The sequence below is a fragment of the Pogona vitticeps genome, chromosome 13, assembly GCF_051106095.1.
Source record: "Pogona vitticeps strain Pit_001003342236 chromosome 13, PviZW2.1, whole genome shotgun sequence".
Lineage (NCBI taxonomy): Eukaryota > Metazoa > Chordata > Lepidosauria > Squamata > Agamidae > Pogona > Pogona vitticeps.
The window spans coordinates 8749240-8766633 of record NC_135795.1 but is presented as its reverse complement, the minus strand read 5'-3'; the positions used below and the strand labels follow the sequence as shown (position 1 = coordinate 8766633).

Here is a 17394-nt window from a genome sequence, read left to right as displayed (position 1 = left end):
CACTGCATTCTAGTCCATGAATCCTGTGGAGCAATTTCAGTTCAGTTTTTGCTAGGCTCCTGTGGTGACAATGGGCCTCTGGCCAGCATGCAGAGTGCAAATTACATTTGCAGTTGAACCAAGAGCAATTTTAAATGCAAAGTGGCAATTTTGTGCCTATCTGCTAACAGTCGCCAGCTTAATAAAAAGGAGCATGTCTGTAGCAATGCCAGATTTTAATGTAAAAGTATTCACATAGACGGGTGCTGTCAGTGGAAAAAGTATGTTTGTAGCCTTCTAGCTTGTAATGAATTGTGTGAGTGTGGATTTGCAGGCTGTGTGAGGGCTGATTCACATGTTAGTTTTGTTTAGAAACATTCCTATCCTCTTTTCCCTCCTGATATTGCCCCCTCGAAATGCAAACAACAGTAAGCAATTTAAAACATATTGCATTACAGTAAAAAGAAAACACAACACAGTTCATGAAATAGCAAACAAAACGAGCCTTTAAAAATAACAACTGCATAAATAATAATGGTGCTGATGGCTGCTGAGCATAATCATTTGGTGGAAACCCTGAATAAATATAATTAAAGGGAATTTTTGAATTGTTACCCACCAGGTCTCAGTGTCAAAACCTAAGAAATCTGCATTAGGGGATTGATCTTCTAGAAGTCTGTGCCAACACAGGAAAGATTGTGTGTTCCTTGTAACTGTGTCACAGCAAAGACTAGTGACTGATTTGGGGGGTGGGTGTGAGGGTGGAACGGGGACTGCATGCTGGGCTGAATGTCTACGGAGCTTTCCAGAGTGCTGAACTTGTTTTGAGGATAAAACACTTGTTTCGAAACTTAGGTAACTTAAGTATGCTTGACCTGCAACTCCCAAAAACCCTGGCCGGCTCAGTTAGTGGAGAAGGCTTCTGGGAATTGCAGTTCAAGAACACTTGGATTATCCAAGGTTGGGAACCACTGGGATAACGTAATTCCTTTTACTTGCTCCTGTAACATTCAGGAGTGTTGTAATGGATCTTTGCCTATAGCTCTGGAGCCTATTTTGAGAGGGGTAAAATTGCTGCAAGTTAGTAAACAACAAGGGTGTACGTTTGACAGCATTACTATTAATTATGTGTCTCTGTGTTGATTTCATAGAAATCAACCATTGGATCCCACTGCAGGATTTGTATTTTTAAATGACGTATTTAAAGCAGTGGTTTCCAGTCTTGAGTTCCCAGATGTTCTTGGACTACAACTCCCAGAAATCCTGGCCAGCACAGCTGGTGGTGAAGATTTCTGGGAGTTTTCATCCAAGAACATCTGGGGGGTCAAGGTGGGGAACCACTGTTTTAAATACTTCCTCTTCCCCAATGTGCATAAGAACGTTATCATGCGAGGACAAACTTCACCTTGCTGGTAAAATTTTGAAAATATAATGCAACTTATTATCCAATTTGCTGTTTCTGCATCATGCATCCCCCACCAAAAAAAGCAAAGCAAGTCCAGACAAAACAGCTGGACCCTCTTAAAACTGGACATGTTAAGTGAGAGGGATAAAAGACTGCAGATCAGATTTTTTGATCCATTCATTTTTGCACACCTTGTCTGGCAAAGAATAGTTGCGCGAACCTTTCCCCCTTCTGAATTTGTTTCAGATCTAGCGATAGGTGCCTCTGTAAACTGAGAGTCGCCACTGGATGTACTCTTGTTTATTCTCATTTCAAAGTTATTCGCCTCCGGGGACGCTAGCTGGCTTGGACACATTGATAGGAGTATGGTCACATGCTTTAACGATGGGTATGACGCATGATTCGTGAAACACAATTACGTAACTACAGTGGTTAGAGACACTCAGCATTTTAGCAAAGAATCGATCGTGGCCAGGAAGCAGAGCTATTGATATGATGAAGCGGTCGCTCACATGTCTCTGCCCTTCTTTCGCATGCATAGTTGTGTCTATTCAAATAGACTTCTTGACTGAAATTAGATTCCTCCAAGATTTTAAGCCTTTACAGCCTAAATGAATCATAGGAATGATTATGACCATACCATAGGTTCCGATATAGTTTTTACCTTGGCTATTCACTTGCACCCTCAAAATATCACTTCCTGCTAACCTAAACTAAACCAATTCAGAGAGTTCTGTGCTCAGAATAAAACTCAGCAGATCTGTACTTTGAAAGATGCAAGCACGATTACTGCCAAGGTGTATTTCTGTGATTATTTGTAGGTTGTATTTATGGGTCAGGGCATGACCTCCAAGTACGAAGAGGAATTACCATGGGGAAAAACAGATTATTCTCCTGCATCATTTAATTTATATTTTCCAGTAATTTGCCAGTGGCACCATTTTCATGGGAGTGGGATTCCACACTGAGTTGATGTCTGAATTTTAGAGTGATACCCTCTTTCCAGAATAATCTCAGAACCTTGGATAGCTCCTCAGAAGTTCTGACAAAAATCACGGAATCATAGAATAGTTGAGTTGGAAGAGGTCTATAAGACCTTCAAGTCCAACCTCTTGCCAAGTGCAGGAATCCAAATCCAAGCAGATCTGACAGAGGGTTATTCAATTTTCTCTTGAATGCCTCCAGCACTGGAGCGCTCACCACCTCCTGAGATAATTGTTTCCATTGTCTTATTGCTCTAACAGTTAAGATATTTTTCCTGATATTCAGTCTAATACAGTGGTGCCTCGCTTAACAAGCGCACCGTTTAACGACGAATCCGCATAGCGATGCGGATTTTGCGATTGAAAAACTGATCGCATTGCGATGTTTTAATAGGCAAAACATCGCATTGCGATGATCAGTAAGCGTTTCGCTTACCGATCTTCGCATTGCGATGTTTGGGAAACAGCTGATCGGCGGTTCCAAAATGACTGCCGGATGAAGAAAATGGCTGCCCGCAGCGTTTTCACGCCGATTCCTCGCTTACCAAGGTGGCGAAAATGGCAGCGCTATGGAGGATTCCCGCTTAGTGGTGAGTTTACCCCCATAGGAACGCATTAAACAGAGTTTAATGCGTTCCTATGGGGTTTTCCGTTCCGTTTAGCGATGTTTCCGGATAGCGACGTTTTTCCTGGAATGGATTAACGTCACTATGCGGGGCACCACTGTATATTACATCTACAGCATTCCCACTGTCTACCAGGGAGGTTACCCAATCAAAAAATGAGATAAGATTAGTCTGGCAGGATTTCTTCTTGATAAATCTCTGTTGGCTCCAGAACCCTGGAGATAATTCATTACCTTCACAAAATCAGTCTTCAGGTCCACTGATTACATCACGCCCCTTTGCCCTGTTGATGTGGGAGCGTACTTCTGCAGACAGGTTTTCTATGAAATGATATTTCTTCACCCCCTCACCATGGTGGAGGGACATAGCTGAACCTTACAGTACCTATAGATCTACTGGCAAGTTATGCAGAAGGTGCCAAGCTGAATTAAAAAACAGAGCCTGGATATAACAAATTACCATAATGTAGTTTACCTTTAACAGGTCACCCTTATTTTTGTAAGAACCCGGCAGTGAAGTTATAGCTTGCAAGTAAAGTTATGCATGCCTTCCAGTTGATTTTTAAAGTGACTTTTCCTGGATATTTTAGAGGTGTTTTGGTAGGGACCCTCCCCACGGCTTTCAAGTCTTACTGACCCCAGGTATTTGACCACACAGAGACTGTGAGGGAAGGAGGGAGGGAGGGAGAGAGAAAGAGAGAGAGAGAGAGCAAGCAATGAAAAAAATAGCAAACAAATAAAGTGACCCATTGACCCCATCCACCGGTGGCTCGCTGCATCCTTTGCGAAAGTAAGAGCATGCATGAAGGACAGGATGTCAACAGTGCCTCTAAATGCAGGCATGAAACACCGGGGGGGCTTTGAAAGGGCAGGGAGGGGACCCCCCCTTCCCTCTTTTGCCCCCCGAGAACCAACTCCAGCACTCTGCTCGTTCCCAAGCCTGGCCTGGCCTTCCACCTGATCCTGACATCAGGAGCCTCATGTTTTCTGTGGGAAAGGTCCCACGGGGGCGAGGCAGGCAGGAGTGAATTAGGAGGGATTAATTGAACGGGCGTCTGATGATGATCCTTTCGGCAGGGGGGAGGGGGACGGGGACGACTGCCACCCGAGTTACATAATTCCTCCCCCTTTAAGTCATAAACTCATCCGATAAAGATGCTGTACTGGGTTGGTGCTCATTAATTCTTGCCCACCCCCAGCCCCCAGCCCCCGCTGCGGTGGCGGCTTTGGCCTCTTTTGTTTTGGCTGGATGCGAATAAAGGAAGATGAATTTTCCAGACAGGAATAGATTCCAGGTCTGGGACCAGATGCACAATCGGAAGCTTCCCCTCCACCCTAGATTAAAACAGGTGGCATGCTTCATCCTTACATGATGTGAACGGAGATGCTCAGAGCCGGCCTTAGCAGTGGGTGCGTCGGTGTTTGTTCCTTGTCAAGCTGATGATGCTTTGAGCTTGGCATCAGGGTTCTGCAAGACGGGTGAAGAACCTCGCACCCTTCCGGTTCTGTTTGGACACCCACTCCCATAATCCCCAGCTAGCGGGAGATGGATCATGGGAGCTGTAGTCCAGCCATGCCAGAGAATCGTTGCTTCCTCGTCCCAGTTTGCCTATTAACTAAAACAAGGCACTTCCATGAGATTTAAAGTATTGACTTTCTCTTGTCCGACTTCCTTCGAGAGTTGTCTGGTTAGTAATCTGACCATTTATTTATGTTCCTCGGGAATTCTTTCCCTGACTCCAGGATCAGCCTAAGAATGTGTGCTCAAAACTCTTCTTTAGCCAAACCAAATGTCTGAAATTCCTTCCCCCCCCCAAAAAAAAAGTGTGAAGATGAATAGTCTTGATGGAGGAAGCCTTTCCATGCCCTCTTGAGACTCAAAAGAAATTCCCTTCACTTTATGTATTTGCAATAAGGACCCAGTTGTGTTGCACAGGAAAAAGAGAGAGTGAGCGCAATATAGCATGTACATTTTAAAAACCGCACGGCTTAAGTGAGCAAAAAGGAAAACAAATGCACAAACAACATGCTGATAAATAGGAAACAGGATATAAAAATGGGGGAAATTCCAAAATAAATGTACACATTAGGAAAAGAACTGTTTAAAATGTGCATGCAGGGGGCGAAGGGAGAATACCGCAAAAATCTTCCAGCCTGACTCAGAACAACGGTGGAAAGAAAATGCAGGTGGAATTTTGAGAAAATGGAACTAAATTAAGATAGATTTTCAAGATCTTATAGGAAATAGTACCCAATCTTTTATTGCAAAGTAGCATTTCCCAGAATTTAATTTTTTGAACTACAACTGAGCCCCAGAGAGCAGCCAGGATTTGGTACCCAACATTGGTAGAGCCTGCCTTAAAGGGTTGTAGCTGAGGTCCTCAGAAGGCATAAGCTGATCATCATTCCAAAGCGCTCCAATGCACACTGGACGGGGGCCGGCTCTACCATTCGGCAAAGTCAAGAAATAGCTTCAAACAGCAGATGCTGGACTGGGGAAGGAAAGCAGTGGAGGCTGCCCATTTGCATCGTTCAGATGATTCCTCTGGTCAGAGGAAGGAGTTACGGACGCTGTACAACTTGTTGAGGGCTCCCTAAACTAGCTCATAACTTCTGGAGTGATCTGTTATGATATCAAATTGCTGATGTTCCCAGGCCCCAGACCAACTAGCCAGACAACTTCTGCACATGGAATAGGAGGAGAAGCCCATCTTCTCTGTCTAAGGCAGAAAAATATCTTGAGCTAGTGCTGGACGTAAACTCCATCCATTCTGATCAGCTGCTCAAGTCTTTCTCCCATTTCCACTCCAGGTGTACCTTTAAAAAAGGTACCTTTGAGCCATTTTAAAAGAGAGACACAGAGAGGGTCTCATTACTTATGGGGTAAGCTAAACTCTCACTTGTAATTTGTCTACCTTCTGGGAGAAACACAATTTAAACAATAAAATAAAAAACCTTCCCAGGTTGTAAATTTGGGTTTCCAGCACCAGGGACAGCAGAAGGAAGCAAGGAAATGGACAAGAGGTTGTACAGTATTCTAAAGCGATTACAGGGTCTTCTGGGGATAAGCTAGCAATTCAATTAAAGCAGTCTTGTGCTCACTCTCTCTCTCTCGCTCTCTCTCTCTCTCTTTCCTGGACTAATGTCTGGGCAGAGAAGTGCCCTGTTGGGGAGGACAGCGAATCCAGAAAGTGTTTAAAGGGCCGTCCACAGTGGCGTTCTGTTCTGCCCTTCAGTTTCCTCGCAAGGATTCCCCTCAACCCGGACAGCTGGTTCTCATATGAGGCAGGCCTGTCCAATAATTCCAAAGTAATTTGCAGAAAGTTATATAAGTGCACATGATGAAGGAAAGGAAGAAGAGGAGACTGGGGGTGCATGCACACACATACAGACACACACACATTTTTCCAGGTATGTAATGTTTTCGGCACGCAGTTCTTCCTTCTGATAGGCCCCATCATGGCTGCCACAGCCCATGATACTTTCATACACTTTTATAACTATCTATGTAGGGGACAAGACCAAGTTCTGAATGGAAGCCCAGGCACTCGCCTGCATGCCATTCCTTGTCGCCTGGGGCGACCAGCTGAGAACCGAAACACAAAGCCGTCTTCTGTTAGGTGGTGTGAATGGGGCATGTCAATCAAAGCCCGGCCCCAAGAGGAGAGGCAGATTGCTCCGCCTGCTTAAAATACTTTTGGGGACAGAGGGCACCCCAAAGTATGGGCGCAGCCGTACCGTTTCGCTCCACAACTCCGTGCGCGCCACTCTTTTTTTTTGTTTTGTTTTGTTTTGTTTTTTGCAGTTGGCCAAGTTCCTGGCTTGGGTTCCAGCCAGACTTCCCAGGTGGTTCATCAAAAAAAAAAAAGGGACATTGTCCAGGATGAGTTGGGTCTGGAAATCAGGGACTCTATGAATGTGCCAAAGAGTTTTGGCTTCAGCTTTCTATTATTGGGCTGTTCGTGAGCCCATCCTGCCCTGGTTGGCACACGCTACCTCTCAAGGTGACCCAAAGGATGTTTTGGTTACATTATTACCCCCAGGCTCTGGCTGTGATTACAGGCATTGACTCTATTGACCAGTCTAGCTGCGAGATACAGAACAACAAACACACCCCTTTGTATGCCATCGGGTCCGGTAGCTTCCAGAAGGTGCATATTGCGCATCGAGTGGCCTTACGGCATCACAAAGGCCATTGTTTCCTCTCCCGAGCCCCCTGCTCTGTACTCACGTAGCCCACGTGCCTACTGTTTTTGTCCTCCAACCATGTTCCTTGATGCTCGTGGCTAGACCAAACTGAGTCAGTCCCAGCCTTGAATTCTCCAAGGTTTCAGGGCTTTGGTGGCCTGAAAGCTTGTGGAACTTACTTCTTGGACTTCAGTTCCCATCATCCCCAAGGTGTGGGCAAGGTTGGTTGGAGAATTCTGGGACTTTCCCAAACTCTGGGGTCATTTGGTGGTTAGAGTTTTTAGCTGGAACTTGGGAGATCTGAATTCTCCCCTTCCTGTCCTAGTTGGTCCTGGAACTCACTGGGTCACCGTGTCATTCTTGTCTCTCACCTGACTACCTTGCAGGGTTGTTGTGAAGACAAAATGGGGCAGGGGGAGGAAGGGCAGCTATGTATACAGTGGCCCTACGTGCCATACTGGACGGCTGGCATGGTTCTGACTTAATGGCAACTCCGATGGGAGTTTTCTAGGTTTGAGAGATATTCAAGGAGTGGTTTTAAGCAGTGCCCCACACAGACCCCAGTCTGGGGCTGAACAAGGATTTGAACCCAGGTCTCTTGTGTCCTAATCTTCTGCATCACACAGTAATTCAGATGTACTGTTTCCTCTCCATGAAGGTATAATTCACTCTGACATTAAAAGCTTTTCAGCACCTGGTTATTATTATTTTTATCTGCACGGGCATTTTATGGGTTGATTTATTAGCTGCACTGTTGGTTTCAGAGTTCTTAAAGCCATTTTATCTGGCTGGCCCATTCTTACTGTATTAGTCTATTTTACATTGGTATGAATGTTCTTGGTTATGATCTTTATTATAGTAGCCTGATATCCATAAAGCTGAGTTTTTTTAAAAAAAGTCAAAGAAATAAATGAAGCCATACTTACATTAAGAATCTGGTTACATTTTCATTTCATTGTACTTCGTTATTTGTTTTAAGCTTGTTAGCAGTTACCTTTTCTGATTTTTATGTACAGTTGACTCTATTAATTCCAAAACTTTTTCTTAAAATGTTGTTGTTGTTGTTGTGAGTTTTAGGTTATGGTACCTACAGTTATAAACAGAAGATGGGTTTAATAACTTTTTTGAAAAAAAGAAATGTCTTGCTTGGATGCCTTTTGGGTTCACCAAGAAGCTTTTTAAATGGTGAAGTTGACCAACTAACGGATGAGAAATCATAGATATGAACTACTATTACTAATTAAATGAACATTTATTTAGCCTTCACAAGAGCTCCTAAACTTGAGTTACTATGACATAGATAAAGACATTCTTTAAAGACACCTTTATTTTTATTTTTAAAGCAAAGTAGTTTTTTAAACCAGTTTTAAAGATTTGTGGGGGAGGGGGATAAAATCGTTCTAGCTGCTTGCTGTCCGCTGGACGAGACCTCCCTTGGGAGATTTCCTATTTAGGCTTTTGCTCTGAGTAGGTGGTTTTGATGGACTTGGGGCTGAGTGAGTCCGATGTAAGTGAAATCGCTCTACCTCGCTGGAAAGAGTTAGGATGACATCCCAGCCTTGGTTAGATGGCCTCTCAGCATCACAGAACCCATTTCTTAAGCAATCATCCTGGCACGGGAAGTTGGCAGTACGCCATTCCTTCTTAGGGCACGATGATAACATGGTCAGTCCTGCCCCCACCTGGACCATCAGAGAAAGGCCAATACTGTGGCTTGATGTGCCCTCTGCCATATATAAGGCTGGCCATACTGTTTGACAGAGAGAGAGAGATGGCAGAAGGTGGCAGTGACCGACTTCTACAATCAAGTCTTTTTTCCTTAGGTGATGGGGTTTTGAGTGCCATAACACATATCCTGCAGCCCCTACAATGGCCTGCTGATTTTGGGCATGGCAAAGGACCCAATGACAAGCCTGGACATCCAGTCCAACAGCAAAGCCATTTTGGTTTTCATATATAGAAGGGCCGAGGAGAACTTTGTCGTTGTTCGTCTTGGCCAACACAATGCTTTAGGTAGAGGCTGGAAAACTTGGCTAGAATCCAATTGGGATTTTACTCCAGAGTAAGTTTAAAAAAAAATCACGGTGGCAAACTGCAGCTAATTAATGATATAGCGGTCTCAGGCCTCGTTGTGTGCTGGTCGCACAGCCAGGCACAAGACTATGAATAACTCTAAATTCTCCAACATGACTTCCATGTTGTCACTTCCCCCCCCCCCCGAGTCAAATTCCACTGGGATTCTGGCCATTACTTTTTGGACTACATTTCCCATTAGCCCCTAACGAGCATGACTATTCTGGAGTAGCAGCCCCACCCACCCAAAAATTTATTTTCCAGACTGCGGTATAGGCAAAATGGTAATTATTACCAGCCTACAACAGACCTATCTTCTGTGCTGTTTCTAGGATTTGTGTCAATCAAGTGTACGGACAAAGAATTTTAGATTCTGTTTATTTCTTTCCATGTCTCCTTGTTGGAAGCGGACTGTCATGAGATTTCAATAAATGTCCGATCGCTGTCTTCCTAGATATTCTGGGAATGTCTGATGCTGTAGCCAGACTGAGATTTTTTGAAACAAAGACCACAAGGACTAGCTGCTTTTATTAAAATAAATGCTGAGATTGCGCCATTCTGCAACCTGTTATTAAAGTTGTGCTTTTTTTTGAACTTGCACCCCAAATCATGCCATGTTATGATAATTATATTATCTGTCTTATGCCTGGTCTTGTGCCAATCACACAGCCAAAGACATGACCAGACATATAATCAACACCTTGTTAATTTAGCTGTAACTCTAGCAGTGTCTTCTTGTATCTTACTCTTCCCTTCGAACAACCCCCCAGAATCATTGTTCTCAGTTCTGATAAATGATCCTTATGCCTTTGTTTTCTCATTACAGAGTCTCTCCTCGGATCCCCACCTCCTGGGGCAACAAACCCCCACCTCCCCCCCCCCCAGAATTGAAGACTCTTGTTTTCCATGACCACAGCATTTGGAGGGAGACGAGAGGGAGATCCGTGAAGGCGTCGAGAAAGCTTCCCGCCCATCACTGCTGCTCAACTCAGGCATGACCACCGGCCGAATCAACTCTTACAGCATAGTCTCTTCCGAGGAAGACGGGTTGACTTTGACCACCATGCCTGGGGTGAACGGCTTTAGAAACGGGAAAATCCACACCAGGAGGAAATGCCGGAACCGGTTTGTGAAGAAAAACGGCCAGTGCAACATTGAGTTCACCAACATGGATGATAAACCCCAGAGGTATATCGCGGACATGTTCACTACCTGCGTGGACGTCCGTTGGAGGTATATGTTGCTGCTTTTCTCCCTCGCCTTCCTGGCGTCTTGGTTGGTGTTTGGTGTTATATTTTGGCTCATCGCGCTGGTCCACGGTGATATAGAGAAGCCGACGAAGGACGAAACATTCACCCCTTGCCTCCTGCAGGTCAATGGCTTCGTGGCGGCTTTCCTGTTCTCTATTGAGACGCAGACCACCATCGGCTATGGATTCCGTTGCGTGACGGAGGAGTGCCCGCTCGCGGTCTTCATGGTGGTCCTCCAGTCCATCGTGGGGTGTATCATAGACTCGTTCATGATCGGCGCCATCATGGCAAAAATGGCGAGGCCCAAGAAGAGGGCCGAGACCTTACTCTTCAGCCACCACGCGGTCATTGCCATGAGGGACGGCAAGCTCTGCCTTATGTGGAGGGTCGGCAACCTTCGCAAGAGCCACATCGTGGAAGCCCACGTCAGGGCCCAGCTGATTAAATCCAGAATCACAGAAGAGGGGGAATACATCCCCCTTGACCAAATAGACATTGACGTTGGGTTCGACAAAGGCCTGGACCGTATTTTCTTGGTATCCCCGCTCACCATCCTCCATGAGATCAACGAGGAGAGTCCGCTTTTTGGGATTGGCCGACAGGATTTGGAAACCGATGACTTTGAAATCGTGGTCATCCTCGAGGGGATGGTGGAAGCCACCGCCATGACGACGCAAGCTCGGAGCTCCTACTTGTCCAGCGAGATTCTCTGGGGCCACCGCTTTGAGCCAGTATTATTCGAGGAGAAAAACCAATACAAAGTGGACTACTCTCATTTCCACAAGACCTACGAGGTCCCGTCCACCCCTTCCTGTAGTGCCAAGGACCTCATGGAAAATAAATTCCTTCTTCCAGGCACAAATTCCTTCTGCTACGAGAACGAGCTTGCCTTCATTAGCCGCGATGAGGAGGAGGAGGAAGATGACGACGATAGCAGAGGATTAGATGATCCGGGCTCAGAGAGCCAGCAGGAGTTTGACAGGCTTCAAGCCACTGTTGGGTTGGACCAGAGATCCTACAGAAGGGAATCAGAGATATGACCCCATGACTGTTTTTGAGGGCATCTCTCTATCCCCCCCCCTCTCCTCCGGGTCTCTGTCCTTTACTAAACAGAAAAGAAGAATAAGAACCCAACTCTAATTATGCAGAACAATGCAAGTGCCATAGGAATGCCTGAGAAACCATGTGGTTTGTAGGGTGTTTTTCTTTCTAAATCTCATTGCAATAACCACTGAACGCCACGGGGATGGGGAACCAGGGCCTGCCTCTGAGTGCTGTGGGACTTCCAGTGTTCATAAAGTCGTTCACAGAACAGACGAGACGTCAGATTCAAAATGGCGGCAGGAGAAGCCGAAAGCAAAGCAAGCAAGCCCTCGCCTTGCATGAGTTAGCACCTCATGTGGAGGGAGATATTTCCACTTCCCCTTTTCCTTGTCGATAAATGAGGGTCTTTTACATTTTTTTTAAAGCTAAGCACTATAAAGGTGGAAAGGGAAAGAATATCAGGAAGCAAAATGGTGCGCGTGCGTGCGAGCAAGCACATGTGTGTGTGTGTGTTTTAAAAATATTATATATAAGCTATATAAATATATACTGCCAAGAAATGTGAATTCTGTTGCACTAGATTAACACTTGAAATCCTATACGCTTTCCTCTCCGCTTTTCAATTGAGGGAGGGGTTGTTTTTAATTTTATTCATTCGTTTGTTTCAGCCTCCCACATGGGCAACTGTTTACCAAAAACGTGTGTTTAAAAAGAAGAAGAAACAGGATTATTTTTTATAAAGAGAATGATGTAGCAATCGTGGCCACGTTTCCTCGGGAGTCAGTTCCCTTGGGTTCTGCAGGGCTTACCCCAGAGTAAGGGAGATCGAATTGCAGCCTAAACTGTGTCAGGTGCAGGGTCTACTTAGGTCAAGACCTCCCCTCTACATCCGTTGTTTTAAAAAATATTTCTTTAAAAAAATAGAGTTTTCTTCTTTAAAAAAAAAGCTAGGAGTCATGGTCTGGTGACCTAAAAAGAAAGTGGACTGGGTAAGTCCCAAAAAAAGGTTCACATGACAAAACAAAGCAGGGTGAAGATGGGACTTGGTGGTCTGAAGCTGGGGATGATGGGGGTTATAATCCAGTTCATGCAGAAGAACTCCCAGTTGGTGCGAGGTTGGGTCCAAACGGGTGGTCCAAACAGCCATGCTCTTCCCTAACAGCGTATTAATTTTTGCTTCTGGAATTAGATAATGCTCAATGTTTTAGGGACCAGATGAGTTTTGGTAGTCAAGACATACGGAGAAGCAGCGCTTACTGGGCGTGATAGCAGTTGATGATTTTTAAAGTCTGAATGGATCCCACACCAAGTTTCAGTAACAACCAACAATCTCTTTGTCTGTCTTGATTCCTTTCTCCTTCCGTTCTTGGATGACTTTGGATCCTGATTGTGTTTTTAATGCACTGCCTAATCTTCACTCTTGGCTACTTACACGACGCAGCAAGTAGCTAACACTGCAGAGTGCTTAGCACAACATTTAATTCAGAATTATCCAGACACCAGATGCCTGTGGTGCTAACAACAACCAGCTGTGGCGGTAGCAAGCTCTGTCCACCAAGGGGCCCAGAGAAGCATTATAGTTAGCCCGTGATTAGAAGTGAGAATTCCGTTAAGTGCTGAACATCTCTCCTGTCACAGTAAGAGATTTCCGCAACTCCTCTACCTTGCTTTGTTTTGTTATCTGTACTTGAGTGGTAGACACAGGCTTCATTTTGCAGGTCACTCAGTCCCAAAAACCTGCCTGAATCATGGCCTGAAGCATGGAAGGATTTTAGGTTCTAATGATGGGCAATCTATAATGTATATCTTTCTAGTTCACAAGCTGATTTTGAAACTTTGGGGCTACTAGATCTTCTGTAAGACCACACAAATATTTTGGAACTTTGAAATCCATTCTCAAAGTCTAGATTTTCTCAGGCAGAGTAGACCCAAAGTTGTTTGCTTCCAGTCTTCCCCTCTCTGACGAGATATTTTACAATTCGATCAAAACTGCAATTGGTATTTCTACATTTACATCTATGTGTCTGCTCTATAGATTACTGTGTGCAAGCTTTTAGTAAATATCTTTTTTTTCCCTCATCCCTTTCCCCCCACCCCCCAGCCAATGTATTTTGTCTTTTCTGGGGCAATGAGTATGTGGGCAAAGGACATAAATTTGAATTTTCTTGCTTTATAATCCCCAGTTCTTTTAGTGGGCCAACTCTTGAATGCCTTCCCCGTGGTCCAGAGCTTAGAAAATGTTTCTTTTTGATAACAACTGGAAGTTATTTGAAAAAGAAGAATAAAAAAAGTAACTTTCCCAGGGATGGCTCCCTCATCACTTCATCAGCACCTCCTCCGTTAAGCAGGGATGCTCTGATTAAAACAGATAAATAAAAGCAAAGGCCAAGAAAAGAGAATTAAATTGTTCTCCCGTGTGTGGGGGGGGGGGGGGGTACTTGGCTCCATCAGGGCTGTGCCTTAGAGTGAAGAGCGAAGTTGTTCACATCAAAAGCCATACTGCCTGCCTCCTTCTCGTCTCCTCTCTCTTTCTCCTTCTCTGCGCTACTTCCGAGTAACACTCTGTTCTTCTCTCCAGCCTTACTGTGTGTATGTGTGTTGTGTGTGTCACAATGCCCATCCATCTGGAGGAAGGCATGTGATCGAAGTACAGAGCTGATCATAAGCAATAAATGTGATTTGCACAGCCCCTATTGCAAGCAACCGTTGATCTGTTTCTCCCTGGTCCCTGCCTGTTCTTGCAAAAGGAATTTTTTAAAAATTATTTATTTTTTAAGGAAAGGGAGAAAACATGCCTCATCCTAGCTGAATTTACCTTGGAGCAAAAGGTGGCAGGAGCAGGAGTTAAGGGACATCAGATGTTTCGTGACAACTTGCAAACGGAAGAGAGGAAAGTGGGGGAAAATCTGTTTAAAATTAGAATTCCGTGAGCACTAAGAGTCTGAATGAGCTAAAGCTGCCCACTGATCAGAGAGCAAAATTAACCTGCCCTGATCCTGCACCTTTCATTTTGTGTTATATTATCTGCAGAAATCCATATGGAAAATGTGTGTTTTTTTCCAGCCAGAAAAAATTATTTACTGTAAGACTTAAGGCTAAGTAGCTGTTAGAGGCCCAGGTGGTAAGGCTAGTTAAAAGTATAACTACTGTAAATGAGAGCACACCTACATTATTTGTTTAAAATATTTTTACTCTGCCTTTCTCCTTAAAAAAAACCCAAGGCCACTGACATCAATTAAAAGTCAATATTTAAAGGTAACACCAGTAACTAAACAAAGGTTTAAAAAGAATTGAAGAAATGTATAAAAAACAGTAAATAAACCAATGCTAAAAACACGTTTAAAAGCAACAAAGCCCCACAATCCATTTAAAAAACCCTCTCAAACAGTCATTCACTAAGGGAAAGCCTGTCTGAAGAGAAAGGTCTCCAGCTGGTTGCAGACGGAGAACCATGAGGAGGCCCGCCTGGCCTCTAGTGGGAGGGAGTTCCAGAGTCAGCCACTTGTGTGGGGGTAACTGTGTGTGTGAATATGGTGATTGGCCTTCCTCACCACCACGGTGGCCTAAAACAAGGACAGGTGATGCAGAGAACTGAAAATGCCCTAAACTAGAAAAAAAATGAAACTAGAAGTAACTAGCCATTGACTCCTCATCCACAGCCTTGGAAAAGTTACTTTTTGGACTACCGTGCCCAGAATCCCCTCACCCAGCATGAGATGCCAGGGAGCTGCCATCCAAAATAATTCTTCTATTCCAAATCCTGCACCCGTCTCATCACTTCTTATATGCCTTTATTTTCAAACGGACTTCAGTGTTGTTCCACTGATCCAACCGACTGGTTTGGATTAGAAACTTTTTATTCAGTGAATTATTTATTTATTGTTTAGTTTTATTGGGGAAAAAACACCACACACAGCTCACGGTCTCAGTCCGTACGGTTTTGTTTCCTTTCGAATAAAAAAAAGGGCGACTCATCATTGCTGCTTTTGGGGTCAGGAGAGAGTATTCCTCTGGAAATGAATTTCTAAATGTATATCACAGTAAATATTTGTAAAAAAAAAGTTATTTAAGTAAATGATTGCTTTTTAAACGATATTATATAATTGTACAGTCCAGTCTCAGAGACTAGAATAATATATACATATGTATTTTTAAAAGATTACTACATAGCTCGATGTGAAATAATTTGTAGGTAAGCCATGCAGACCGAGTAAAGGGCAATTATCGCCTTCCTCCACCCCTTCATCCTGCTCCATAATCTCCTCCTGACGACCACCTGGTTATGGAGAATAATGTTATATAAAATGTATAGCTCTAGAAACGGAATGTGCTGTTACATAATGTATAATAATATATATATTTTTGGCTTAGCTTTGAGTGTGCTGGTGGGTCATTCTTCCTGTTAACATTTCTGCTAAGTCACCCTGCTGTTATGTTTTCAACTGCTGGGGGAGGCCACCTTTCTCCACTGACTCCTGCTCCTGTGCGTTTAGCAGCTCCATCTTGGCACCGCCAAATGGGCAAATCTGCTTCCGTCACACTGTTACCATGGCAGGAAACGTGTGGTCCCCCAATAGTTTAGCAGAGGCAAGAAACCCTACAATCCCAGGGATGACGCTCACCCACCTCCGTATCCAGCTTTGCTGGAATTTGACGATTTTCCTCACTCCTTACCCAGGTAGGTGAATGTTGGTTTGCACTAATAGTTATTGCTAGGTAGGCAAGTTCCGGGAAACCCAGGACAATATTGAAGGCTTTGGTTTCTGGATGTGGAGCCAGAAGCTGGGAGTTCAACCACTCGTTGTACCTCCTGGGAGAAGAGCCAGCCTGTATAGAGAGACAGAGCGAGCGAGAACAGGTGCTTCTCCAAAATGCATTGTGTGTTATGTGCTGTCGAGTCACATCTGAGTGCTGTGTGGTTAGATACCTGGCTGTGGAGCCAGAGGTATGGAATTCCATTCTCCACCTTGCGTCCTGGGAGAAGAGCCAGCCTGGGTGGCCTTGGGCCAGCTGCACCATCCCAAGGTTGCCCCCTAGAGGAAGGGAAGGGTAAACCACTTCTGAGTACTCTCTATCGGAAAACCCCGAAAAGGGTCACCGTAAACTTTATCCTCCCTTTTAGAAGACTGAAAAGGTGGGCTTGAATTCAATGCCTGCAACAACCTTTTTGAAGACCAAGCTGGCACAATTTCAAAAAGTTGGGCATACACAGGCCTGGCATGGAGAGATCTAGAAACAAAGACAGCCCAAGAAAGAAGAATCGTGGGAATTTCTAATCCTTGTACACAAGCAACAGCCACTGCCGGTGAGGTTTGCCTTTCAGTCAGAAGTGAAACCAAAAAAGATCACATGAGCCGCATGGAACAATTTCAGGCGGTAGTGTTGCTGGATAGCTCAGGGGTTTAGATTTCTGGCTGCCGAGCCAGAAGATGGGAGTTTGAGTCCCCACAGTGGCAGGGGCTGGACCTGATGATCCGTAGGGCCCCATCCAGATGTGCAGTTCTAAGATTTGCACCTGGAGAGCCAACAAAGCATTTACCCCGTTCACCTAATGCAGTCGATTGCAGCAAAACAGATAGGATAGGAAAGGAGAAAAGAATGTAATGGCAGCTTTAAGACTTAACACGATTATTTGGCATGAACTTTCATGGATTTAGGGAACGTGGTGGCACTGTGGGTTAAACCGCAGAAGCCTCTGTGCTGCAGGGTCAGAAGACAAGCAGTTGTAAGATTGAATCCACGCGAGGGAGGGAGCTCCCGTCGCTTGTCCGAGCTCCTGCCAACCTAGCCATTCAAAAGCATGTACAATGCGAGTAAATAAATAGGTACCACCTCGGTGGGAAGGTC

At 44.6% G+C, this 17394-nt stretch overlaps 1 protein-coding gene across 1 annotated transcript in view; it reads left to right on the top strand.

The window, feature by feature from the left end:
- KCNJ12 (potassium inwardly rectifying channel subfamily J member 12) overlaps nt 1–13965 on the top strand; it is a 36194-nt gene extending 22229 nt beyond the window's left edge. Inside the window, exon 2 of the mRNA XM_072982619.2 lies at nt 10080–13965. Within this exon, the coding sequence (XP_072838720.2) occupies nt 10248–11543 (1296 nt within the window). The 5' untranslated portion in view covers nt 10080–10247 and the 3' untranslated portion in view covers nt 11544–13965. The remainder of the gene's footprint in view (nt 1–10079) is intronic.
- Nucleotides 13966–17394: the final 3429 nt, after the last annotated feature.